The 27,135-nt window shown below is 47.4% G+C and overlaps 1 protein-coding gene across 1 annotated transcript; it reads right to left on the reverse strand.

Annotated features, from left to right (window-relative positions):
• Positions 1–1,023: 1,023 nt before the first annotated feature.
• Positions 1,024–27,135, reverse strand: LOC119973800 (acrosin-like). The gene is made up of 5 exons (XM_038812225.1): positions 26,967–27,135; positions 12,129–12,342; positions 3,358–3,623; positions 1,470–1,612; positions 1,024–1,314 (listed from the first exon to the last, which is right to left on the reverse strand). The coding sequence occupies exons 1-5, from the start codon at positions 27,049–27,051 to the stop codon at positions 1,024–1,026; spliced, it is 999 nt and encodes a 332-aa protein (XP_038668153.1). The 5' UTR covers positions 27,052–27,135.

Here is a 27,135-nt window from a genome sequence, read left to right on the forward strand (position 1 = left end):
TCACCCACGACAACAGCTCTGTTACTTCTGCACCTTTCCAAGATCTGCCGTCATATCTGTTGCTCTATCTCTGCTGCTATTGGGAGTCTATAAAAAACTCCCAATAAAGTGACTGCTCCTTTCTTGTTTCTGACTTCCACCCATACTGACTCAGTAGACAAACCCTCCTCAACTACCTCCTTTTCTGTAGTTGTGATGCACTCCCTAATTAACAGTGCTACACCCCCTCCTCTTTTACCTCCCTCCCTATTCTTCTGAAAACATCAAAACCTCGGAACATCTAACAACCATTCTTGCCTTGTGAAATCCATGTCTCTGTAATGGCCACAACATCATAGTTTCAGGTACTGATCCATACTCTAAGTTCATCTCCCTTATTCCTGACACTCCTGGCATTGAAACAGACACACTTTAACCCATTCAACTGAGTTCATCGTTGCCCGATCAACTGTCTATCCTTCCTCACAGACTTGCTGCATACTATTTCTACCTGTTCAACAGCTGCTCTATCCTCTGATGCATAGCTCTGATTCCCACCCCCCTGCCAAGCAAGTTTAAACCCTCCCGAAGAGCTCTAGCAAACCTCCCACCCAGGATATTGGTGCCCCTCCAGTTTAGGTGCAATCCGTTCCTGCAGTGCATCTTCTACATGGTACAAAACTCAGCCCAATTTGTCGCATTTTTGCCCACTTACTTGATCCATTATTGTTCTTTTACGACTTTCTGCTCCCATCTGCATTATTCCTGGCACAGACGCAGTGGACGGAAAGCATCATTCTGAGACGCTGTTCACACTGCCAGCTAAATAGGCAGCACCCAAATGCAATGAATGAACCGGAGTTACATACATGCTAATCGGCTCGTCTTCTTCCATCCGTCTGAGAAAATAACATGAGACCCGAACAGAGAAATTTGCACAGCTTCATTGCTATAAAACTTTATTGACATAGAGACTATTATCAAGGAAACCAGGTAGCAAACAACACCTCTGTAAAACTGTGAGTGCAGATCAGACTGGTATCTTTAGATAAAGAGAGACACCAGACCAACTGCTGTGAGAAAGCCATAAACATGTGGACGCATGGCACTGTTTTTATTTTCTGGTGGGGGTGCCTTGCGAGAACTCTCGGCTCCGAGTTGCATTTCGCCCAACTTCGACGTCTTCCACTCGATCCACTCGATGTATTTTCGGACAGATGTGTAGATGCCTGGGTGGACCTTGTGACCACAGCCTAAACCCCAGTTGGTGATTCCCAGTTGATAGAACTTTCCTGCTCCGAGCACTTTACAGACCAATGGGCCTCCGCTATCTGTCTGCAATCAAACAGGAAGAGAGTGATTGCAAGGCGGGTGACTGCCACACTGCCCCACCCAGCTCTCCATCCAGGTCCCAAGCGAGTAAGGCCTGTCCATAATCCTACCACTTCACCCAGTTCCACAAGTTTCAATTTTTTGCATGGAGTGCCTACCTGACACCTGTCCGGTCCTGCCCATTTAAATCCAGCGCACAGGACTTGGTCAGACAGTGAGCCATTGTGCCAGTCGCCCTGGTTACAGATAGCTGTTGGAATGATACTGATCTCTTGTTCTTGTAAAACATCCGCTCGTCTACCTAAGTTGAAGAAAGCCAAATAATAAGGGTGGTTATGTTTTTTAATTTATTAGAATTGAAGTGAAAATAGGATATTACCTAGAAAGCAGGGCCGGCGCCACCGCAGCCTCACAGGGTCAGGGACCCGGGTTCGATTCCGGCCTTGAGTGACTGTGTGGTGTTCGCACTTTCTCCCCTTTTCTGCATGGGTTTCCTCCGGGTTTCCTCCCACAGTCCAAAAAGGTGCAGATTAAGTGGATTAGCCATGCTAAATTGCCCCTCAGTGTCAATGTGTGGGGTTATGGGGATAGGGCGGGGAACTGGGCCTAGGTAGACTGCTCTTTCGAAGGGTCGTGGCAGACTCAATGGGCCGAATGGCCACCTTCTGCACTGTAGGGATTCTATGGGCTCGACGTAGTTCCTTACCTCACTCTCGAACTCTAGTGGCTAAATAAATGTTCTCTTGGCATCATCATTGCCTACACTTTAAAATAAAAGAATGCCTTCCCAGATTAAAGCCAAATGTATGAATGTGTTACCAACATGTCTCTGCTTTCACTGACCCTACAGTGGAAATCACTGACGCCTTTATTGGACTTTGGACAAGTTACCCATCAGTGAGCAAAGCCTCAGGATTCATTTGAGAAGGAGATAGGAGAGTATCTGCCTCCTAATCCATTCATTTAATTATTTCGGAATCTTGTAGAAAAAGTGATTACGCTGGTGCATTAGACTGCCAACATTGAGGATTCTGGCAGATAAAGTGTTGAGGGAGCTTTACTCTGCATCTAACTAACCTGTGCTGTTCCCGCCCCGGGAATGTTTGACAGTGCAGTGTAGAGGGAGTGTATGTAACATTGCTTTACCTGCCCTGTGAGTGCGTGATGGGACAGTGTAGATGGTGAGGAGGAAGGATTACTCTACATTTAACCTATGTTAGAACTCAGTTGGAACCGTTTGAAGTGACTGAGTGAGGGCTGAATCGTCGGGACAGCTCAATGATTGTTGACCACTCGAAAATGAGTGTAATCAGTTCTGGAACCCAGGCTGTACTGTGACTGGAATTGGCTGAAACTCTCGGAATGGACTAAAGAATAATAAGTAATAGGCGCCTCAAGCCACAACTAAAAATAAAAGCAATCGTATACCTAGACCTTGCTGCAGCTGCTCTAGCGAGCAAGAGTTGTTTCGATTCTATATCAAATGGAGGTTAAACTCAACAGAACATCTTGCTCCATGTAGTTGAACTGCACTAAAACAGTCTATTGTCCACAGTTGGATTTCCCTCACCTCAGGGCTCAGCACCTTGCTTTCTATCTGAATTTGCTGTCAATGGCGGTAGTTTCCTTTTTTTCTTGTTCAAGAGACGCGGGCAATGCATTTGTTGTCAATCTTTGAGAAGCTGGTGGTAGGCCTCCTTCTTGAAGGGCTGGCTGGGCCACTTCAGAGGGCATGAAGATTAAAACCACACAGCATGAGACTTGAGTGACACAGAGGCTAGGCTAGACCAGTAAGGAGGGACAAGGTTCCTCCCTCACAGACACTGGTACACCAGCTGAACACATCTTTCACATGAATTCACTCCAGTGCCTGCTCCAATGCACCATGTTCCCATTGGATTTCCATGTTTTTGGGTTGCTGGAAGTTGGCATTAATTATCATAGCCCACACGCTACCACAACCAGATGCACCTCCTGGGACTCCGAGACAAGAGCAAAAGTAGTTAGCAAGGAGGTGAGTACTACACAAATTGGCACATGTCTTACCTTTCCCCTCCACCATGCCCCATCCGGCAGTGACACAGGGCTTGAGTTCAGCAATATCGAGTTTCTGGTATTGAAGGCAAACTGGCTGCACATAGTCGGTGAACAAAATGGGATCAGTGACCTTGATGAGGGCAATGTCGTTAGACTCTGTGTCCGGATCGTAGTTTTCATGCTTGATGACCTCTGCAACTGGCCTAGCGTATGTGTCTTTACTGAACCTCGAGATCTGTTCTAATCCAAACACCAGCATAATTTTTTCCACGTTGCTGAGGGAGGATATAAGGAAATTTGTGTAAATTAGAGGGACACTTGGAGCAGTTATTTGACACACTAAAGATTATGTGGACAGCTCCCTCATTTAATAACGCAGTGGCACTGAAACCTCAGAACTCCATCATTTGATTTTCAGTCTCAAACAACTAATCCTCGTTGGGTTGAATAATCGCTGGGACACTACCATTGGGGCCTCAGTGTTCCTGAGCTTGTGGGGAGATAGTGAATCACCCAGGGTTCCTACTCTTTCTATCAGTGATCTCAGGGAAGGAAGGACTGGCTGGAGATGAAAGCTCAGCTTAAAAAAACAGGGAAATCAATTTAAGGTATTGCACAGGGCGCATATGACTGGGGCAAGGCTGAGCCGGTTCTTTAGGAGTGAGGACAGGTGTCTAAGATGTTCGGGGGGTTCTGCAAACCATACCCACATGTTCCGGGCATGTCCAGCATTAGAGGAGTTCTGGAGGGGTGTAGCGAGGACGCTATCAAAGGTGGTGAACTCCAGGGTTAAGCCAAGTTGGGGGCTTGCAATATTTGGGGTGTCAGAAGGGCCGGGAATGCAGGAGGCGAAAGAGGCCGGTATTCTGGCCTTTGCGTCCCTGGTAGCCCGGCGAAGCATTCTGTTTCAGTGGAAGGATGCGAGGCCCCCAAGCGCGGAATCCTGGATTAACGACATGGCAGGGTTTATTAAATTGGAGAAGATGAAATTTGCCTTAAGGGGATCTGTGCAAGGGTTCTTCAGGCAGTGGCAATCGTTCCTAGACTTCCTGGTGGAGCATTAGGGGATGGTCAGCAGCAGCAGCAACCCGGGGGGGTTGGGGGGGAGGAGCGGGGGGTTTGTCTATGTTTGGTTGGGGATCTATTATTGGTTATTGTTCATTGTACATTGCATTGTTTAGTTGTTTAATTATTTTCGCTGTTTTCATTGCTCTGTTCAGAGGTGGGGGAGGTTTGTTTTTTCTTCTGTTTCTATTTTTCTTTTCTGTTATTTATGATGTTAAAAAATTTGAATAAAAATATTTACAAACAAAAAAACAGGGAAATAAGGAGCCTGGATGATTGATCTGCAAGACTACAGTCCATCAAACCCTCCATGCTTATCTTCCATTTGGCAAGACAGAGCATAACTAGTCCACTAAAGGTGCTGAAGCACATTTTTAAATAGGATTATCTAAGCCTCTCTTTCTCACAAACTATCGGCTCAGGGATCACAGAAGTGGATTGAATCTGAACACCCACAATTTGTACACGCCTCACGTTGGTGATGCTGGTCAATCTCAGTACTTTGATTCAGGATTTATCCAAAGGCAAAAGCCCTTTTCACACCTGCAGGTCAACAAAGTCCAAATAGATAAATAAGGGCATCACTTGAGCAGACATAAATGTTCTCTGTTTTTGTGATACCTTGCCACATATTTACCCACACCAGTGATCATAGAATCCCTGCAGTGCAGAAGGGAGCGATTCAGCCCATCGAGTCTGCACCAATCCTTTGAATGAGCACTCTGCCCATTCCCAAGTGTCCATCTTGCCCGATCCCCATAATCCCATACCCTAACTTGCACATTCCTGGACTTTAAGGGGCAATTTAGCAAGGCCAACCCACCTAACCCGCACATCTTTGGACTGTGGGAGTTATCTGGAGGAAACCCACGCAGTCACGGGGAGAACGTGCAGGCTTCACACAGACAGTGACCCAAGGCCGGAATTGAACCGGGGTCCCTGGCGCTGTGAGGCAGCAGTGCTAACCAATGTGCCACTGTGCCGCCATCCCCCACAATTCCTCTAGCTCATTCACTTGATGCATTTATTTATTATTTGGTTAATCAGGTTCTGATAGGGATCTCCAGGCCAGATGTCCGCTGCTGAGGTTTTGAAGACTTATCTGACGCTGAGTGGGAAGAATCCCAACTCCAAATCGACCAAATTCCTTTGAATGGAAAAGATCCTTTGACCATGCGGTTTGATGTCATATCTGGTGTCGAGGCAATGTGCACACCTCAGACAAAGCACAAAAAGAAAATCATACTTGTTGTGTCCATATTGGCTGCTGAGTTTTTTACATTACAACAGTAACTACATTTTAAGAGTACTTAATTTGTTGTTAAGTACTTTGGAGCATTCTGAGTTCACAAAAGATTTTTTTTAATTTTCCAATTAAGGGGCAAATACAATTAAGGGGCAATTTAGTGTGGCCAATCCACCTACCCTTTGAGTTCTGGGGGCTGAGGTCACAAAAGATGTTATCTAAATGCAGGGTTTTTTTATTAAAAGGGACAAGTTCAGATGAGGGGGGGCAGGGTGGGACTATTGTCTGTCACATTTGTCCATAGCTGCTCAGGTTTGCTTCTGGACTCCTTGCAGCCAAGATGTCTTACAGCTCAGCCTCCGAAGGTTCAGGCAGACACTTTTAAAATTCATTTATGGGATGTGGTCGTTGCTGGTCAGGACAGCTTTTATTGCCCATCCGTCGTTGCCCTTCAGAAGGTGGTGGTTAGTTGCCCTCTTGAACCACTGCCAGTGGCGGACTGGCCAGGGTGTCAGCTTGCCCGATGGCAAGTGGGCCTCTGGTGAAGTGGGCCCCCTATATCAAATAAAAATGCAATAAAGAAACAAACACAGACAACTGTTTTGGTAATAAAAAGGAATAAGAAAAAAAAGAGAACAGGACACAAATAAGCAGTGCATGAAAAGGAACGAAGCAGGGGAGGTAGCGGAGGTATGCTGGGTCGGGCATAATTAAGGAAATTCCATGTTTTCAGCAAGAGTGTGTGAATTTAAAGATAAAGTTACAATTTGTGATTTGAGATGGTCGGCAACTTCAAAGGTTATCAAGCAGTAATCTTGGTTCAGCTGGTACATCGGTCCAGGGCCCGGAGAGCCAAGAAGGGGCCCGTGAATCTCTGAAGGGCCCTTAAAAATTATAATTAATTAGATAAATAAATCTCCAACTTCTTTCCTGAGATTTGTATTCTAACTTAATAAAATATAATTGTTTTTAAAAAGAGCAATACCAAATAAAAATGCAATAAACAAACAAACAAATAATCACTCAGTGTATGAAGGAGCGAAGCAGTGTTAAACGGATGTGAAAAGGAGTGGGGGGGGGGGGGGGGGGCTTGTTCACCCGGGTCAGACGTAGTTGGAAATCCACGTTTTCAGCAAGAGTGTGTGAATTTAAAGATCAAGTTACAGTTCGTGATTTGAGATGGTCGGCAACTTGAAAGGATATCAAGCAGTACATAGGGTCGTGAGGTCACCAAAAAGGAGAAGTGGTACCTTTGACCGTGAATCATGAGGTCAAAGATATTGAAGTGATAAGCCATGATCGGTAAACTCAAAGGGTTGCGACTTGTAACACTACACTGGTATCAAACTGGACATGTTAACTTTGGTCGTGGGACCATTCTTAATGTCTTACTGTAGTCGGACCAAACTTCTAAGTTTCAACAGTTGTCTCAGTTGCTTGCTGGTTTGAACACTGGACTGTGGATTGTATCCTCTTCTGAAGCTGCATAGGCCACAGTAGTATTGACTAATGAACGTAGCCTATTGAAGTGTAAGTAAGTTATTTTATATTTTTTATCAAGTAGGGGTTTATCTGGCGTTCCTTCAAGTTATTCTTGCAATCATCAATATTCATTTTTCCCAATGTGGGCTATTTTTAATTAAGTTTTTATTTCAGGAATATTACCCCTACCAGCATGGAAAAGAAAAAGCATAAATCTGGGTCACTAAAACGCAAAGAACAAAAAGAAGCAGAAAGGAAGGAATCAGCCAAGCGATGCAGACCTATTACAGAGTTTATAATACCACAAGCACAATCCAGATCAATATCCAGTTCTGCAACAAATAATCAAGAAGCAAGAAACAATGCTCATGGTGATGATGCAATGACATGCGAGTTACAAGAACAGAGAAGAGCTACTTTTAATGTAGAGACAAATACAAGTGCATCCATTACTAATCAACCCAGGCCCAATATTTCTTCTGGCTTCCTTGTTCCGGTATCTGTACTGCCTGTAGTTGCAACATCTGAACACATAGCTTCAACTAGTGACAGGGAATCAGATATTCCTTCAAGCATAAATGACTTGGTTTCTGAAGCACATCCTGTAAATGAACCTACGCAAGAAAATGAAAGATCAATTACTGGAATCTTCCAATATCCATCACGAGCAAAGCTAAAACAGTTTTTTGCTGAACATCCACTTCAGCCACTTGATGATCTGCCATTTGATGCTCGTTTGTATGAGAGGAAAATTATGAATGACTCAGTCCCAAGAAAATGGCCAACATATAACAAAGAAAATAGATGCTTATATTGTTCATACTGCTTAGCCTTTGAGTTTCCCAACACTTGTAATTCATCACCCTTTGTACGTGGCTTTAGTGACTACAGGGGTATTAACCAGAGCTTGACTTTTCATGAATCGACAACAACACATGTCAGAAATGCTCAGCAATATATCAGTGTGGTTAATGATGGCACCTTAGATAAATTTTTTGCAGCATCACTAATTAAAGGGAAAGAAGAAGTATTGAAGCAGAGAAGTATTGGCATGAGGATTATAGACATCATAAAGATGTTAGGCAAGCAAGCACTTCCTTTTCGAGGTCACAGAAATGAATCGGCCTACACTCTAGATAATGAGGTTCTGAATCATGGCAATTTTTTAGCTACAGTGCAGTTGATGGCAAAATATGACCCCATTATGGCAGCTCGCGTTTCTGCAGTGCAAAACAAGTCTAAACAAAGAATCAAACGATTAGAGCAACAAGGAAAGGCTCAAAGTAAAGGCCGTGGTGGACTTGTTACATACCTGAGTAAAACAACTATAAACATGTTAATCAAAATTATGAAGAATATGATACAAGAAAGAATTAGTCATGAAGTTTCTCAAGCAAAATATTATTCTATTCAGGTTGATTCAACACAAGATAATTCATCCATCGACCAGTTTAGCATTATTATTCGGTATGTGCTTAAAGGTATTATCTGTGAGCGACTACTTTCAGTTGTGCCAAGTAATGATGGTACAGGACAGGGATTTTTTGATCTATTGATTGAAACATTACAGCATCTTAAAATTGACCCCCAAAAATGTTTATCTGATAGCACAGATGGCGCTGCAAGCTACCATGGCCAGTATAATGGTTTACAAAGTAAAATTGCTGATGTGGCTGATCAACATGTTCATATATGGTGCTATGCCCATGTCTTGAATTTGGTGATAACTGAAACAACAAAATGTTGTGTGCCTGCAGTTTCGTTTTTCAATTTGCTCCAGAATATAGCAACTATTGTGAAAGCATCATACAAGAGAATGGCTGTATGGATAGAAGTTGTTGGCAAACATCTAGGACAAGAAAAAATGAAGCGATTAAAGCTAATTGGTGATACCAGATGGTCAGGAAAATCCAATGCAGCAACAGCTATATTTGGACGTTTTGATGATGCCGCTGCCAGTACTTTCGTAAATCTATTGACATGCTTATCAATGATACAAGATTCAGAAAACTTTGATGCAAAAACAAAACATGAAGCAAATGTTTTACTTCAAAGTCTTCTAAAGTTTGAAACCATATTGACAGCATTTACTTACTTGTATATATTTGAAAATACAACCCCGTTATCAAGTTATCTACAGACAAGTGATTTAGATATGTTTACTGCATGGGGTTGGTAGATTCAGCTACAACAAAGTTGAAGGAACAGACAAGAACATTTGATAATGTTCACAGCAAGGCTTTGGAATTTGTAAATAAATGTAATGACAGGATTTCACAGATGAATATGGATGAAAATCAAACATTGGAAATTGATGCGTTGGAAACAGTATTGCCAGTTAAGAGGCAGAGGAAGAAGAAAAGAATGGCAGATGGGCTTATTGATGATGAAAGAAATTCCTCAGATTCTCTAGCTGATTTTCGAGTAAATGTGTTTAACCTAATAATGGATCGCATTGTCCAGTCACTAGAATCACGCTTTGTACAACACAAACAGTTGTATAAAGATTTGTCCTGCTTGGACCCAGCAAAGTTTAAAACTATTGCAGAGAAGGGCCTTGAAGATGAAGCATTGGAAGGTATTATTAAGCTGTTTCCACAAATCAGCAAAGATCAAGTAATATTGGAATTGTTTTCTTTTGCTTCCAACTTTGATGTATTAAAGCTATTGCTTAATGATGGTGAGAATATGGATTCCAGTTGCAACAATTGTAAAATTTGCAGCACTTGCCCATCGTGTGTACTAAAAATTCTGGCATCCAACAGACTTCATGACAAGGCATATGATAACCTTTATGAACTTTATAAAGTCATCTGCACACTATCAGTTACTCAAGTCCAATGTGAGAGGACATTTTCAAAGCTAAAGATCATAAAGACAAGGTTAAGAAATTCGCTGTCTGAGGAGAATTTGGAATCATACATGTTGCTATCCATTCAAAAGGAATTGTTAGGTGAATTGGATGCAGAAGCAATTATTGGCAGATTCGCACAATCATCTAGCGAACACAAACGATTGCTCTTAATATAGTGGACTGCATGCAATGCTCTATTGTGCTTTTGAACTATCTGTTAACGTGTAAATTGTGCAGTAAACTATTTTAAAATATCAACCAATTACTTAAAAAAAAATTTAAATTAAAAATTCAATTATAACATTCTGTATTTACATTTGGTATCTACTGCCAGTAATATGTATAGTACATGTACACTGTAATTACTAAGAAATACACATTTTTTCCACAAAAATTTTAACTGTACCCTTTTTTCCATATGTATTTTTTGAAAATTTTATTTATTCGTTATGAAAATTAAATGATAGCATTGTAGTTGTGGGTGGGCCCCCTTTGTCTCCTGGCAACCAATATTTTTAGACCCAGTCCGCCACTGACCACTGCAGTCCCTGAGGTGTGGGTACACCTACTGTGCTGTTGGGGAGGGTATTGGCACCAGACCTGTCTGGGTGTGGGTCCCGGGGAGGGTATTGGTACCAGACCTGTCTGGGTGTGGGTTCCGGGGAGGGTATTGGTACCAGACCTGTCTGGGTGTGGGTCCCGGGGAGAGTATTGGTACCAGACCTGTCTGGGTGTGGGTTCCGGGGGGGTATTGGTACCAGACCTGTCTGGGTGTGGGTCCTGGGGAGGGTATTGGCACCAGACCTGTCTGGGTGTGGGTCCTGGGGAGGATATTGGTACCAGACCTGTCTGGGTGTGGGTCCTGGGGAGGATATTGGTACCAGACCTGTATGAATGTGGATTACGGGGAGGGTATTGGCACCAGGCCTGTCTGGGTGTGGGTTCCGGGGAGGATATTGGTACCAGACCTGTCTAGGTGTGGTTCCCGGGGAGGGTATTGGTACCAGACCTGTATGGATGTGGGTCCCGGGGAGAGTATTGGTACCAGACCTGTCTGGGTGTGGGTTCCGGGGAGGGTATTGGTACCAGACCTGTCTGGGTGTGGTTCCCGGGGAGGGTATTGGTACCAGACCTGTCTGGGTGTGGGTCCTGGGGAGGGTATTGGTACCAGACCTGTCTGGGTATGGTTCCCGGGGAGGGTATTGGTACCAGGCCTGTCTGGGTGTGGTTCCCGGGGAGGGTATTGGTACCAGACCTGTCTGGGTGTGGTTCCCGGGGAGGGTATTGGTACCAGACCTGTATTGGTGTGGGTCCTGGGGAGGGTATTGGTACCAGACCTGTATTGGTGTGGGTCCTGGGGAGGGTATTGGTACCAGACCTGTATTGGTGTGGGTCCTGGGGAGGGTATTGGTACCAGACCTGTATGGATGTGGATTCCGGGGAGGGTATTGGTACCAGACCTGTCTGGGTGTGGGTCCCGGGGAGGGTTTTGGTACCAGACCTGTCTGGGTGTGGGTCCCGGGGAGGGTTTTGGTACCAGGCCTGTCTGGGTGTGGGTCCCGGGGAGGGTTTTGGCACCAGGCCTGTCTGGGTGTGGGTCCCGGGGAGGGTATTGGTACCAGACCTGTCTGGGTGTGGGTCCCGGGGAGGGTATTGGTACCAGACCTGTCTGGGTGTGGGTCCCGGGGAGGGTTTTGGTACCAGACCTGTCTGGGTGTGGGTCCCGGGGAGGGTTTTGGTACCAGACCTGTCTGGGTGTGGGTCCCGGGGAGGGTATTGGTACCAGGCCTGTCTGGGTGTGGGTCGTGGAGAGGGTATAGATACCAGGCCTGTCTGGGTGTGGGTCCCGGGGAGGGTTTTGGTACCAGACCTGTCTGGGTGTAGGTCGTGGAGAGGGTATAGATACCAGACCTGTATGGGGAGGTTATGGCGACCAGTTCTGTGGGTGTGGATTCCAGGGAGGTAATGCGACCAGTTGTGCGGGTGCTAATCTTTGCTATAGGACAGGCAATGTTAACCAAATGCAGTCCCAAAACCATTGCAAGCTGATCAGGTTTGGTTGGTAACACAAATCGTTGAGTTAATAAACATTGAATAATTATTCTTAGGTGGGATCATCTGTTGTCTCCTTACTTTGATACTTTGGCCTTGAAGCAGTGAGCTGCTGTCAGCACCCAGTAATTATCAATGATGGATCCTCCACAGGTGTGACCATAAGTGCCATCCTTTGATGCAATCTGTACACTGACCAGCCAAGGCCACGCACCTAGATCAGCATCATGGTTCCCCAGAATCTCCGAGTTCAGGTCTTCCTCTTCTTCGTTCACCGCCGGTCGCTGGCTGCATTCTACAAAACAATAGGATATGTTTATCTTCGAGGGTTCAGCTGCAGCCAACGAGGAGCATTACTGTCAGCAATCTTCTTCCCGCTTCTCCACAGCTGGCTGCAACTGTCCATCAAATGACTGCTCAGCATTGCTCATTGAATGGCCATCTTCCCTCTGGGTTAGGTCATTAGTTCAAGCTCCAAGCGACACAAAATCTGACATTTCCAGTGTAGCGCTGAGAGGATAATGCACTGTTGAAAGTGCTGCACTGTCAGAGATACTGCACTGTCAGATATGCTGCACTGTCAAAGATGCTGCACTGTCAGAGATGCTGCACTGTCAGAAATGCTGCACTGTCAGAGATGCTGCACTGTCAGAGACACTACACTGTCAGAGATCCTGCACTGTCAGATATGCTGCACTGTCAGAGATACTGCACTGTCAGAGATACTGCACTGTCAGAGATCCTGCACTGTCAGATATGCTGCACTGTCAGATATGCTGCACTGTCAGAGATGCTGCACTGTCAGAGATGCTGCACTGTCAGATATGCTGCACTGTCAGAGATGCTGCACTGTCAGAGGGTAGTGCACTGTCAGAGATGCTGCACTGTCAGAGATACTTCACTGTCAGATATGCTGCACTGTCAGAGATGCTGCACTGTCAGAGATGCTGCACTGTCAGATATGCTGCACTGTCAGAGATGCTGCACTGTCAGAGGGTAGTGCACTGTCAGAGATGCTGCACTGTCAGAGATACTTCACTGTCAGATATGCTGCACTGTCAGATATGCTGCACTGTCAGAGATGCTGCACTGTCAGAGGGTAGTGCACTGTCAGAGATGCTGCACTGTCAGAGATGCTGCGCTGTCAAAGATGCTGCACTGTCAGAGATACTTCACTGTCAGATATGCTGCAATGTCAGAGATGCTGCACTGTCAGAAATGCTGCACTGTCAAAGATGCTGCACTGTCAGAAATGCTGCACTGTCAAAGATGCTGCTCCGTCAGAGATGCTGCACTGTCAGAGATGCTGCACTGTCAGAGCTACTGCACTGTCAGAGCTACTGCACTGTCAGATATGCTGCACTGTCAGAGATGCTGCACTGTCAGATATGCTGCACTGTCAGATATGCTGCACTGTCAAAGATGCTGCACTGTCAGAGATGCTGCACTGTCAGAGATGCTGCACTGTCAGAGATACTTCACTGTCAGAGATACTTCACTGACAGAGATCCTGCACTGTCAGATATGCTGCACTGTCAGAGATGCTGCACTGTCAGAGATGCTGCACTGTCAGATATGCTGTACTGTCAGAGATGCTGCACTGTCAGAGATGCTGCACTGTCAGAGATGCTGCACTGTCAGATATGCTGCACTGTCAGAGATGCTGCACTGTCAGAGATACTTTACTGTCAGAGATGCTGCACTGTCAGATATGCTGTACTGTCAGAGATGCTGCACTGTCAAAGATGCTGCACTGTCAGAGATACTTCACTGTCAGAGATACTTCACTGTCAGAGATACTTCACTGTCAGAGATACTTCACTGTCAGAGATACTTCACTGTCAGAGATGCTGTACTGTCAGATATGCTGCACTGTCAGAGATGCTGCACTGTCAGAGATGCTGCACTGTCAGAGGGTAGTGCACTGTCAGAGATGCTGCACTGTCAGAGATGCTGCGCTGTCAAAGATGCTGCACTGTCAGAGATACTTCACTGTCAGATATGCTGCAATGTCAGAGATGCTGCACTGTCAGAAATGCTGCACTGTCAAAGATGCTGCACTGTCAGAAATGCTGCACTGTCAAAGATGCTGCTCCGTCAGAGATGCTGCACTGTCAGAGATGCTGCACTGTCAGAGCTACTGCACTGTCAGAGCTACTGCACTGTCAGATATGCTGCACTGTCAGAGATGCTGCACTGTCAGATATGCTGCACTGTCAGATATGCTGCACTGTCAAAGATGCTGCACTGTCAGAGATGCTGCACTGTCAGAGATGCTGCACTGTCAGAGATACTTCACTGTCAGAGATACTTCACTGACAGAGATCCTGCACTGTCAGATATGCTGCACTGTCAGAGATGCTGCACTGTCAGAGATGCTGCACTGTCAGATATGCTGTACTGTCAGAGATGCTGCACTGTCAGAGATGCTGCACTGTCAGAGATGCTGCACTGTCAGATATGCTGCACTGTCAGAGATGCTGCACTGTCAGAGATACTTTACTGTCAGAGATGCTGCACTGTCAGATATGCTGTACTGTCAGAGATGCTGCACTGTCAAAGATGCTGCACTGTCAGAGATACTTCACTGTCAGAGATACTTCACTGTCAGAGATACTTCACTGTCAGAGATACTTCACTGTCAGAGATACTTCACTGTCAGAGATGCTGTACTGTCAGATATGCTGCACTGTCAGAGATGCTGCACTGTCAGTGATGCTGCACTGTCAGAGATGCTGCACTGTCAGAGATGCTGAACTGTCAGAGATACTGCACTGTCAGAGATGCTGCACTGTCAGAGATGCTGCGCTGTCAGAGATACTGCACTGTCAGAGGTACTGCACTGTCAGAGATGCTGCACTGTCAGAGGTACTGCACTGTCAGAGGTGCTGCACTGTCAGAGATGCTGCACTGTCAGAGATGCTGCGCTGTCAGAGATGCTGAACTGTCAGTGATGCTGCACTGTCAGAGATGCTGCACTGTCAGAGAGGCTGCACTGTCAGAGATGCTGCACTGTCAGAGAGGCTGCACTGTCAGAGATGCTGCGCTGTCAGAGATGCTGCACTGTCAGAGATACTTCACTGTCAGATATGCTGCACTGTCAGAGATGCTGCACTGTCAGAGATGCTGCACTGTCAGAGATACTTCACTGTCAGAGATACTGCACTGTCAGATATGCTGCACTGTCAGAGATGCTGCACTGTCAGAGATACTTCACTGTCAGAGATACTTCACTGTCAGAGATACTTCACCTGTCAGAGATGCTGTACTGTCAGATATGCTGCACTGTCAGAGATGCTGCACTGTCAGTGATGCTGCACTGTCAGTGATGCTGCACTGTCAGAGATGCTGCACTGTCAGAGATGCTGAACTGTCGGAGATGCTGCACTGTCAGAGATGCTGCACTGTCAGAGATGCTGAACTGTCAGAGATGCTGCACTGTCAGAGATGCTGCACTGTCAGAGATGCTGAACTGTCAGTGATGCTGCGCTGTCAGAGATGCTGAACTGTCAGTGATGCTGCACTGTCAGAGATGCTGCACTGTCAGAGATGCTGCACTGTCAGAGATGCTGCACTGTCAGAGAGGCTGCACTGTCAGAGATGCTGCACTGTCAGAGATGCTGCACTGTCAGAGATGCTGCACTGTCAGAGATGCTGAACTGTCAGTGATGCTGCGCTGTCAGAGATGCTGCACTGTCAGAGATGCTGCACTGTCAGAGAGGCTGCACTGTCAGAGATGCTGCACTGTCAGAGAGGCTGCACTGTCAGAGATGCTGCGCTGTCAGAGATGCTGCACTGTCAGAGATACTTCACTGTCAGATATGCTGCACTGTCAGAGATGCTGCACTGTCAGAGATGCTGCACTGTCAGAGATGCTGCTCTGTCAGAGATGCTGCACTGTCAGAGATGCTGCACTGTCAGAGATGCTGCACTGTCAGAGATGCTGCACTGTCAGAGGTGCTGCACTGTCAGAGATGCTGCACTGTCAGAGATGCTGCACTGTCAGAGATGCTGCACTGTCAGAGCTACTGCACTGTCAGATATGCTGCACTGTCAGAGATGCTGCACTGTCAGATATGCTGCACTGTCAGATATGCTGCACTGTCAGAGATGCTGCACTGTCAGAGATGCTGCACTGTCAGAGCTACTGCCCTGTCAGATATGCTGCACTGTCAGAGATGCTGCACTGTCAGATATGCTGCACTGTCAGAGATGCTGCACTGTCAGAGCTACTGCACTGTCAGATATGCTGCACTGTCAGAGATGCTGCACTGTCAGATATGCTGCACTGTCAGAGATGCTGCACTGTCAGAGATATTTCACTGTCAGAGATACTTCACTGTCAGATATGCTGCACTGTCAGAGATGCTGCACTGTCAGAGATGCTGCACTGTCAGAGATACTTCACTGTCAGATATGCTGCACTGTCAGAGATGCTGCACTGTCAGAGATGCTGCACTGTCAGAGATGCTGCACTGTCAGATATGCTGCACTGTCAGATATGCTGCACTGTCAGAGATGCTGCACTGTCAGAGATATTTCACTGTCAGAGATACTTCACTGTCAGATATGCTGCACTGTCAGAGATGCTGCACTGTCAGAGATACTTCACTGTCAGATATGCTGCACTGTCAGAGCTGCTGCACTGTCAGAGATGCTGCACTGTCGGAGATGCTGCACTGTCAGAGATACTTCACTGTCAGATATGCTGCACTGTCAGAGCTGCTGCACTGTCAGAGATGCTGCACTGTCAGAGATACTTCACTGTCAGATATGCTGCACTGTCAGAGATGCTGCACTGTCAGAGATACTTCACTGTCAGAGATGCTGCACTGTCAGAGATGCTGCACTGTCAGAGATGCTGCACTGTCAGAGATACTTTACTGTCAGAGATGCTGCACTGTCAGAGATGCTGCACTGTGAGAGATGCTGCACTGTCAGAGATGCTGCACTGTCAGAGATACTTCACTGTCAGAGATACTTCACTGTCAGATATGCTGCACTGTCAGAGATGCTGCACTGTCAGAGATGCTGCACTGTCAGAGATACTTCACTGTCAGATATGCTGCACTGTCAGAGATGCTGCACTGTCAGATAGGCTGCACTGTCAGAGATGCTGCACTGTCAGAGATGCTGCACTGTCAGAGATGCTGCACTGTCAGATATGCTGTACTGTCAGAGATGCTGCACTGTCAGATATGCTGCACTGTCAGAGATGCTGCACTGTCAGAGATACTTCACTGTCAGAGATGCTGTACTGTCAGAGATGCTGCACTGTCAGATATGCTGCACTGTCAGAGATGCTGCACTGTCAGAGATACTTCACTGTCAGAGATGCTGCACTGTCAGAGATGCTGCACTGTCAGAGATGCTGCACTGTCAGAGATGCTGCACTGTCAGAGATGCTGCACTGTCAGAGATGCTGCACTGTCAGAGATGCTGCATTGTCAGAGATGCTGCACTGTCAGATATGCTGCACTGTCAAAGATGCTGCACTGTCAGAGATGCTGCACTGTCAGAGATGCTGCACTGTCAGAGATGCTGCACTGTAAAAGATGCTTCACTGTCAAAGGAGCTGCACGTAAGAAGTACTGCACTGTCAGAGATGCTGCACTGTCAGAGATGCTGCACTGTCAGAGATGCTGCATTGTCAGAGATGCTGCACTGTCAGATATGCTGCACTGTCAAAGATGCTGCACTGTCAGAGATGCTGCACTGTCAGAGATACTGCACTGTCAGAGAGGCTGCACTGTCAGAGATGCTGCACTGTCAGAGATGCTGCACTGTCAGAGGTGCTGCACTGTCAGAGATGCTGCACTGTCAGAGATGCTGCACTGTCAGAGATGCTGCACTGTCAGAGAGGCTGCACTGTCAGAGATGCTGCACTGTCAGAGAGGCTGCACTGTCAGAGATGCTGCACTGTCAGAGATGCTGCACTGTCAGAGAGGCTGCACTGTCAGAGATGCTGCACTGTCAGAGAGGCTGCACTGTCAGAGATGCTGCACTGTCAGAGGTGCTGCACTGTCAGAGATGCTGCACTGTCAGAGATGCTGCACTGTCAGAGATGCTGCACTGTCAGAGGTGCTGCACTGTCAGAGATGCTGCACTGTCAGAGATGCTGCACTGTCAGAGATGCTGCACTGTCAGAGATGCTGCACTGTCAGAGATGCTGCACTGTCAGAGATGCTGCACTGTCAGAGATGCTGCACTGTCAGAGATGCTGCACTGTCAGAGATGCTGCACTGTCGGAGATGCTGCACTGTCAGTGATGCTGCACTGTCGGAGATACTGCACTGTCAGGGGGTAGTGTATGAATAAGGGGAGAAGGCCATTGCTTGCTGCTGGGCCAGATCCACGGCAGTCGGCTGCACGAGAGATTGCTCGAGTCAGGGAAGCGGCAGGGAGGTTGGTGGTGGCACTGGAGTAGGTGAACAAAAAATTTCAGGTGTTTTATTAAACATTGTATCGGTCGGAGCCCCCAGGGACGAGTCGGTTTTGAGGTATCTTTTGTGGGTGTTGGATTGTCCTTGAGTAGGAGAGGAGGAGAGGGTAGGGTTGGAAGAGCCAGGGCGGATTGGGAAGGTTCGGGCGACGATAGGGAAGATGCAAACTCGCACGGCACAGGGGCTGGATGTGTTCCCGGTGCAGTTTTATAAACGGTTTCTGGATAGTTGAAAAATGCTGTAGCTAAGGGGGTACTGCCGGAGATGATGGGATAGGAATCCATCTTGTTGTTAAAAAAGGGTAAGGACCCGGTAGAGTGTGGGTTGTATTACCCAATATCTTTGCTAAATCTGGATGCCAAGATCCTAGCCAAGGTGTTGGTGCTAAAGATGGAAGAGTGTCTTCCACAAGTGATTGGAGAAGATCAGACGGGATTCGTAAAGGCTGTATGTAGGCAGTTGTCTTCGAAAGTGAAGCATTTGTTAAATGTGGTGCACTCCCCGTCACAGGGGAGGGAGCTGGAGGTGGTGGTGGCGCAGGACACATAGGAGGCACTTGACCATGTAGAGTGGAGCTATTTGTTTGCGATGTTGGAGAGGTTTGGGACTGGGCCCAAGTTTTTGGGGCGGGTCAAACTGTTAAATAGAGAACCGAAGGGGAATGTGCGCATGAACGAGGTGAATTTGGGGTATTATCAGTTAATAAAGGGAACACGGCAGGGGTGCACATGTACCTCATCCTGTTTGCACTAATGATGGAGCCCTTGGCCATTAAGCTGAGGCGCTCGGATACGTGGAAGGGGATAGTGAAGGGGGGGGGGGGGGGGGGGGGGGGGGAGGGGGGTGCGGTGCAGTATAGGGTGCCTTTGAATGCTGATGATTTGTTGCTGTCTATCTTTAACTCGGGTTCCACAGTGGGGGACATAATGGGGCTGCTCAGGAGGTTCGGGGCTTTTTCAGGTTATGAGCTGAATCTGGAAAAGAGTGAATGTTTTCTGGTATCTTTTGTTTCAGCAGGAGCCGGTTTGGGGGGTTACCATTTCGGGTGGCGACGACCCACTTTAGGTACCTGGGAGTACAGGTGGCTCGAGACTGGGCCCGACTTTGTACATTGAATTGCACGAGACTGGTGGGTCGGGTCAAGGAGGATTGACTGAGGTGGCACAGCCTGAGACTGGTGGGTCGGGTCAAGGAGGATTGACTGAGGTGGCACAGCCTGAGACTGGTGGGTCGGGTCAAGGAGGATTGAATCAGGTGGCACAGCCTTTCCTTTTTGGCATCCCGGGTGCAGGCGGTAAAGATGAATTTTTTGCCACGGGTTTTATTCTTATTTCAGTGCCTACCGGTCTTTTTGTCGAAAACATTTTCAGAGGGGTGGAACGGTTGATTTTGTCGTTTGTTTGGGCAGGTAAGGTGGTTAGGATTAGGACGATGGTGCTCCAGAGAGGGCGGCAGTCAGGTGATCTGGCCCTTCCAAACCTGTTGTATTATTATTGGGCGGTGAACGCTGAAAAGGTGAGGGGTTGGGTTAAGGAGCTGGAGGCTTTGTGGGTGAAGATGGAGGCAGGCTCTTGTAAAGGGTCAGGAATTGGGGCCGCTGCCGTTTGCCCCAGGGAAGTATTCGGGGAGTCCGGTCGTGGTGGTCACGTTAAAGATGAGGGAGTCGAAGGACATATTTCGAGGAGGGCGTTTTGCAGGTTTGGAGGAGTTGATGGAGAAGGTTGGGATTCTGCGGGGGTAGGCCCTTAGGTATATGCAGGTGCAGAACTTGGCAAAGATGGTTTTTCCAACTTTTCCGTTAACGCCATCTTCTTTGTTGTTGGAGTGCGTGCTGGGGCTGGGGGGGGGTCATCTCAGCAATTTATGGGAGGATGTTGGAGGAGGATAGGGTGTAGGGTGTTGTTGGAGGGGTGTCAAGGCCTAGTGGTAGGGGGAGCTGGGGATAGCACGGTTTTGCTGTGAGGTGGTGTGGAGGGTGAACGCCTCAACCTCGTGTGCAAGACTGGGGTTGATACGGCTGAAGGTAGTGCATATGCGTACCTGACAAAGTCAAGGATGAGCCGGTTGTTTGAGGGGGTGGAGGATACTTGTAAGCAGTGTTGGAGAGGTCCGGCCAACCATGTACACGTGTTCTGGTCCTGCACGAAGTTGGAGAGATTTTGGACATCGCTGTTCAGCACCATGTCGGCTATCTTGCACTTGGACTTGGAGCCCAGTCCCCTGGGGACCATATTTGGGGTGTCGGACTTGCCGGAGCTGCAGACGGGAGCGGGGCAGACATTTTAGCCTTTGTCGCGCTGATTGCTCGCAGGCGGGTCCTGGCGGGGTGGAGGTCAGCTTCTCCACCCTGTGCCTTGGCATGGCTGGGGCATTTGATGGGGTTCCTGCAATTTGGAGAAGGTCAAGTTTATTTTGAGGGCTGCGAGTGAGGGGTTCAACAAGAGATGGCGTTTGTTTATACTATATGGTAAAGAGTTGGTTACCGACAACTGCGGGGAGGGGGGTTCTTTTATTGGGTGTTATTAGGATGTTGGGGGGTGGAGGAGGGGTCAGGGCTTTTTTGTTGATTTGCTTTGTTGGGTTGTATGCTTAAAATATTAAAAATCAAAATAAATATTTTCAAAAAGAAAAACAAGGAAATAATGGTCAACCTTTATACTCAGCTCAAATATGGTATCCATTTCTGGGCCCGGCACTTCAGGAAGGTTGTCAAGTCTTTAGAGAAGGTGTAGAGGAGGCTTACTGGAATGTCCCAGGGATGATGGCCTTCAGTTATATGGAGAGACAAGAGACTGGGACAGTTCTCTTCAGGTCAGAGAAGGTGAAGGGGAGATTGAATCGAAATGTTCAATTTTTTGAGGCGTTTTAATCGTGTTAGTAGGAAAACATTGCTGACATTATCAGAAGGGCCACAACCAGAGGACAAAGGTTAAAGATAATTGGTGAAAAGTCCAGTGGGGTAGACAAGGAGAATTTTTCTTCCAGAGTAAGCGGTGAAAGCAGATTGAGTCGTGACCTTCAAAAGTGCATATATATTTGGCAAGGAGAAATTTGAAATGCTATTGGCAAAGAGGTGAGGAGTGGGACCAAATGGATAGCTCTTTCAAAGACACAATGGGTCAAATATCCTCCTTCGTGCTGCATGATTCTTTAATTTTATGATACTCTCCTATCGAAGGCATCCTTCTGGAACCCTAACAGCAAGGCATCAAGGTCTGAACAAGCAAAACACAGTTATTTATCTATATGTAGCAGACTCTAGGATTGAGTTAAACTTTTACAAATCCGTTAAAGATAGTCACTTCCTTAAGAAGCATCTGCTCCTGGTAAAGAATCAGAATTTTTATTTGAGTTAAACCCCAGTGCCTCACGGTCCTGCGCTTTGCTTTTCAGTTACTCGAAGGAACCTCCCATTTGCCATTTCAACAAATGATGGCCGGGATTCTCCCCTACCCGGCGGGGCGGGGGGTCCCGGCGTAGCGGAGTGGCGCCAACTCCCCAAAGGTGGGGAATTCTCCGCACCTTTAGGGGCTAGGCCCGCGCCGGAGTGGTTTCCGCTACGCCACCTGGCATCGGGGCTGGCCGAAAGGTCTTCGCCGGTCCGCACATGCGCCGGTGCGTCAGCGGCCGCTGACATCACCACCGGCGCATGCGCGGTAGGGGAGATCTCTTCCGCCTCCGCCATGGTGGAGGCCGTGGCAGCGGCGGAAGAAAAAGAGTGCCCCCACGGCACTGGCCCGCCCGCCCATCGGGGGGCCCCGATCGCGGGCCAGGCCACCGTGGGAGCACCCCCTGGGGTCCGATCGCCCCACGCCCTCCTCAGGACCCCGGAGGCCCGCTCGCGCTGCCAATCCCGCTGGCACCAGAGGTGGTTTAAACCACGTCGGCGGGAGAGGCCTGTCAGCGGCGGGACTTCGGCCCATCGCAGGCCGGAGAATCGCCGCGGGGGGGCACACCGATCGGCGGGGCATGATTCCCGCTCCCGCCAATTCCCGGGTGGTGGAGAATTCCGGCCACGGCGGGGGCGGGATTTACGCCGGCCCCGGGTGATTCCCCGGCCCTGCGGGGGTCGGAGAACTCCGCCCAATATGTCTAGGGAACAGAATACATTCCCCCATTGCCCTTCTCATGAATGCTTAAAGGAGATACTAATCCTCTTTCCAAAGGATCCTCTATCTGGAAGCAGCCATTGTGTCTTGGAGTTCTGGTTATTCCACCATCAACACAGAAAATGTATTGGTTCCACCGTCGACCAAGGTTTGTAACCCTGAGCACGGGACTCTTACCTGTGAGTGGGACCACATACAAATGGGCAGAGACGACAACCTCCTAAAGTCTCAGAATGAGCCTGCGATCCTAGATTATTTTTTAAAGACAGACTAAGTGATCTATCTGAAGCTAAGAGACTATAATTTCACTACTGAAATGTGACTTCATGTCTGACCCAGTGAGAAGGGTTAAGCCTCCTCTCTGATGAGGGAATGGGTTAGTACAATGGGACAGGCACAGGCCTGTTAATTCTGACAGTCCATACAGACTGATAGGGCTGCACGGTAGCATTGTGGATAGCACAATTGCTTCACAGTGCCAGGGTCCCAGGTTTGATTCCGGCTTGGGTCACTGTCTGTGCGGAGTCTGCACATCCCATGTGTGCATGGGTCTCCTCCGGGTGCTCCGGTTTCCTCCCACAGTCCAAAGATGTGCAGGTTGGGTGGATTGGCCATGATAAATTGCCCTTAGTGTCCAAAATTGTCCTTAATGTTGGGTGGGGTTACTGGGTTATGGGGGTGGGGTCGAGGTGTTGACCTTGGGTAGGGTGCTCTTTCCAAGAGCCAGTGCAGACTCGATGGGCCGAATGGCCTCCTTCTGCACTGTAAATTCTATGATAGCAGAACAGTCCCTGAGAAAGGGTGTTCTCAGTTTAGTTGCTTTACTCTGCCCGAGCTGTAGTCGTAATCTAACATTGAGATATCTACTCTGGGAGTGTTTGATGGGACAGTGTGGAGATGGTTTACTCTGATATAACACACCTTTCTCTAGTTTCTCACCTATCTTCCCACATGCCCTCTCTGGCCACATCTTATCCATGAGACCCATCTCCTGCTCACTTTATTCTCTTCCCACTAAACTGCTGATCACCCAGCTTCCATTCCTGGCCCCCATGTTAGTTGATACAAGTTCGCTCTCTTCAGTTGTTACCCCTCTCTCCTTTAATTGGCCATCATCAGCTTTCTCTTCAAAAAAACCCTTGTCCGCACTATCCTTGCAAATGACTGTAACGTGGAAAAGTGTGAGGTTATGCACTTTGGGAGGATGAATGGAGGCATAGATTATTTTCTAAATGGGAAAAGGCTTAGGAAATCAGAAGCACAAATGGACTTAGGAGTCCTAGTTCAGGATTCTCTCAAGGTTAACTTGTAGGTTCAGTCGGCAGTTAGGAAGGCAAATGCAATGTTAACATTCCATGTCGAGGGGCGAGAATACAAGACCAGGGATGTACTTCTGAGGCTGTATAAGGCTCTGGTCAGACTCCATTTGGAGTGTTGTGAGCGGTTTTGGGGCCTTGTATCTAAGGAAGGATGTGCTGGCCTTGGAAAGGGCCCAGAGGAGGTTCACAAGACTGATCCCTGGAATGCAGAGCTTGTCATATGAGGAATGGTTGAGGACTTTGGGTCTGAACTGTTGGAGTTTAGGTGGATGAGGGGGGATCTTTTTGAAACGTACAGGATACTGAGAGGTCTAGATGGAGTGAATGTGAAGACGATGTTGCCACTAGTAGGAAAAACTAGAACCCGAGGGCACAGCGTCAGACTGAAGGGACGATTCTTTAAAACAGAGATGAGGAGAAACGTCTTCAGCCAGAGGGCGGTGAATCTGTGGAACTCTTTGCCACAGAAGGCTGTGGAGGTCAAATCACTGTGTCTTTAAGACAGCGATAGATAGCTTATTGATTAATAAGGGGATCAGGGGTTATGGTGAGAAGGCAGGAGAATGGGGATGAGAAAATATCAGCCGTGATTGAGTGGCGGAGCAGACTTGTTGGGCCAAGTGGCCTAATTCTGCTCCTATGTCTTATTATCTTATGGTCTCCAACCTCCCTTTCCTCTCCAAAGTCTTTGAAAATGTTGCCACCTCCCAAATCTGTTCCCATCTTTCCCAGAACTCCCTGTTTAAATCCCTTCAATCGAGTTTCTTTCCCTGCCACAATACTGATCCCATTTTTATGAAAGATTACATTCTATGTGACTGTGACAAAGCTAAACGTATCCCCCTCAGCTTTGCTGGCCTGTCTGTGGCCTTTGAGATATTTGACCACACCAATCTCCCCCAACGTCTCTTCGCTGTTGTTTAGCTGGATGGCATTGTTTGCACCTGAGTCCATACTAATCTAATAGTAGCCAGAGCATCACTTGCAAAGGCCTCGCTTCCTGGTCCCACACCATTACCTCTGACTGATTCCTAATTCCTATTATCATCTACATACCTACATACCAGCTCCGTACTAGCCTCCCCGAACAGACGCCGGAATGTGGCGACTAGGGGCTGTTCACAGTAACTTCATTTGAAGCCTACTTGTGACAATAAGTGATTTTCATTTCATTTTTCACATGCAACATCGTCAGAAAACACAACTGCCTGTGTCACTTGCGACAAGATCCATTCCCAGATCACATCCTGTGCTGGCTGACCTACATTAGCTCCCGGTCAAGCAATATGTTAACTTTAAAATTCTCAGCCCTGTATTCAAATCCCTCCATGTCCTTGCCTCTTTCCTATCTCTGTAATCTCTTCCAGCCCCACAGCCCTCTGAGATATATGTACTCCTCTAATTCTGGCCTTTTGCCTTCAGTTGCCTCAAGTTCTTGAATTGCCTCCCTGCACCTCTCCCTCTCCTCCATTAAGGCACTCCTCAAACAGACCTCTTTGACCAAGCTTTGGCTAATGAGGCTAATATCTCCGCACATGACTCGGTGCCATTTTGTGTTTTCTAATGTTCCTGTAGGAGTGTTCGAAGGGCCAGTGAAGAGGGCGTTTGATGATCAAATGCGAAGCAGACTCGATGGGATGAATGGCCAAATTCTGCTCCTATATCTTGTGATCTTTACTCTTTATCGAACCCATGTGGTACAAAGTTTTGGATGCATGGTGTAAATATTTTTCATTCATTTACGGGATGTGGGAGTCACTTACTCGGCCAACATTTATTATCCATCCCTAATTGACCTACAGCAGGTGGTAAGCTACCTTCTTGAATCACTAGTCCCTGAGGTGTAGGTACACCCAAAGTGCTGTTAGGGAGAGAATTCCAGGATTTAGACCCGGTGACAGTGAAGCAACGGCGATGTACTTCCAATTCAGGATGGTGAGTGATTTGGAGGGGAGCCCAGGTGGTGGTGGGGTTCCCAGGTATCCCAAGTAGATGGTTATGGTCATGGGTTTGGAAGGTGCTGCCAAAGAAGCCTTGGTGAGTTTCTGCAATGCATCTTGTAGATGGTACACACGGCTGCCACTGTTCATCGGTGGTGGAGGGTTTGAATGTTTGTGGAAGGGGGTGCAATCAAGTGGGCTGCTTTGTCCTGAATGGTGTCAAGGTTTTAGAGTGCTGTTTGGAGCTGCACTCGTCCAGGCAAGTGGAGAGTATTCCATTCCACTCCTAACTTGTGCCTTGTAGATGGTGGACAGGCTTTGGGAGTCTGGAGGTGAGTTATTCACCGCATGATTCCTAGACTTTGACCTGCTCTGGTAGCTAAATTATTTAATAGCCACATAGCTCTTGACCTTGCATACATAATTTATGGTTCTGCAAACTTGCCTTATTTTCATGCTAAATCAATCCGGCTGAGTTGTCAATTTGTGAATTTTCGGAGGCTTTTTGGTCAATGGAGAATTTGTGCGTGTGTTTCCCATGTGTAGGCAGGTGAAGCAAAATATAAACCCAGGCTGCTAACAAGGTCCAATACAAAGCAAGAAAACCTCAATTACTATAAAATTCAGTATGAGTCAAGATCCCTCTCCAGTAAAACACATCTGACGGCAGCTCTGAGCTCCAACAATCATTCATTAAACCTTTCAAAATCCTTCAGTTAACGTTAATTGTTAAACCATAAATCATTTCCCATTCCCAGCCTATTCTCAATATTCTCAGCCCCAGAAAGATACAGTGAGACCTAGACGATAAACTCTAAATAAAAGCTGCCGTCGCTTGGCATGAGAACCATTGATCAGAGCCCAGCGCACCTTTACCTTAACATGGACAAAATAAACAGCAAATGTGCCCATCTTGGTCGAAAGCAGACACCACTGGCAGTGTTTGATGCTGACACTGTGCACTGTGTCCTATTCCTTTAGACACCCCTTAACCTCAACTGGCAAATAAATCAAAAACAGGAAGTTCATTGCAAAGTCACAAATTGGTGATTCCAGCTCCCCCTTCCTCCCTGCCCCAAGTGTTTCACTCTTCTTTTCACCCACTTACCAGAGTCCCCTTGCCCAGAGGCAGTCACACCACGATACAAAACCAAAAAGGCCAGGTGAAAGACGACAGGTTTCAATAATTGCATGCTTTCGATCTTTTACTGAAACTTGAAAGGCCCACCCAGCTGGGCTTATCGTTGTGACTCACAGACATGGAGTGTTAACCTGGG

This window comes from Scyliorhinus canicula, chromosome 11 (genome assembly GCF_902713615.1).
Source record: "Scyliorhinus canicula chromosome 11, sScyCan1.1, whole genome shotgun sequence".
Classification (NCBI taxonomy): Eukaryota; Metazoa; Chordata; class Chondrichthyes; order Carcharhiniformes; family Scyliorhinidae; genus Scyliorhinus; species Scyliorhinus canicula.

Excerpts from the sequence above, each read along its gene's own strand:
- LOC119973800 (XM_038812225.1), bottom strand. The coding sequence starts at position 27,051 with ATGCAATTATTGAAACCTGTCGTCTTTCACCTGGCCTTTTTGGTTTTG. Across the intron at positions 12,343-26,966 it reads CTCTGGGCAAGGGGACTCTG|AATGCAGCCAGCGACCGGCG; the intron begins GTAAGTGGGTGA and ends ATTGTTTTGTAG. Across the intron at positions 1,613-3,357 it reads GGGCATGGTGGAGGGGAAAG|GTAGACGAGCGGATGTTTTA; the intron begins GTAAGACATGTG and ends TCTTCAACTTAG.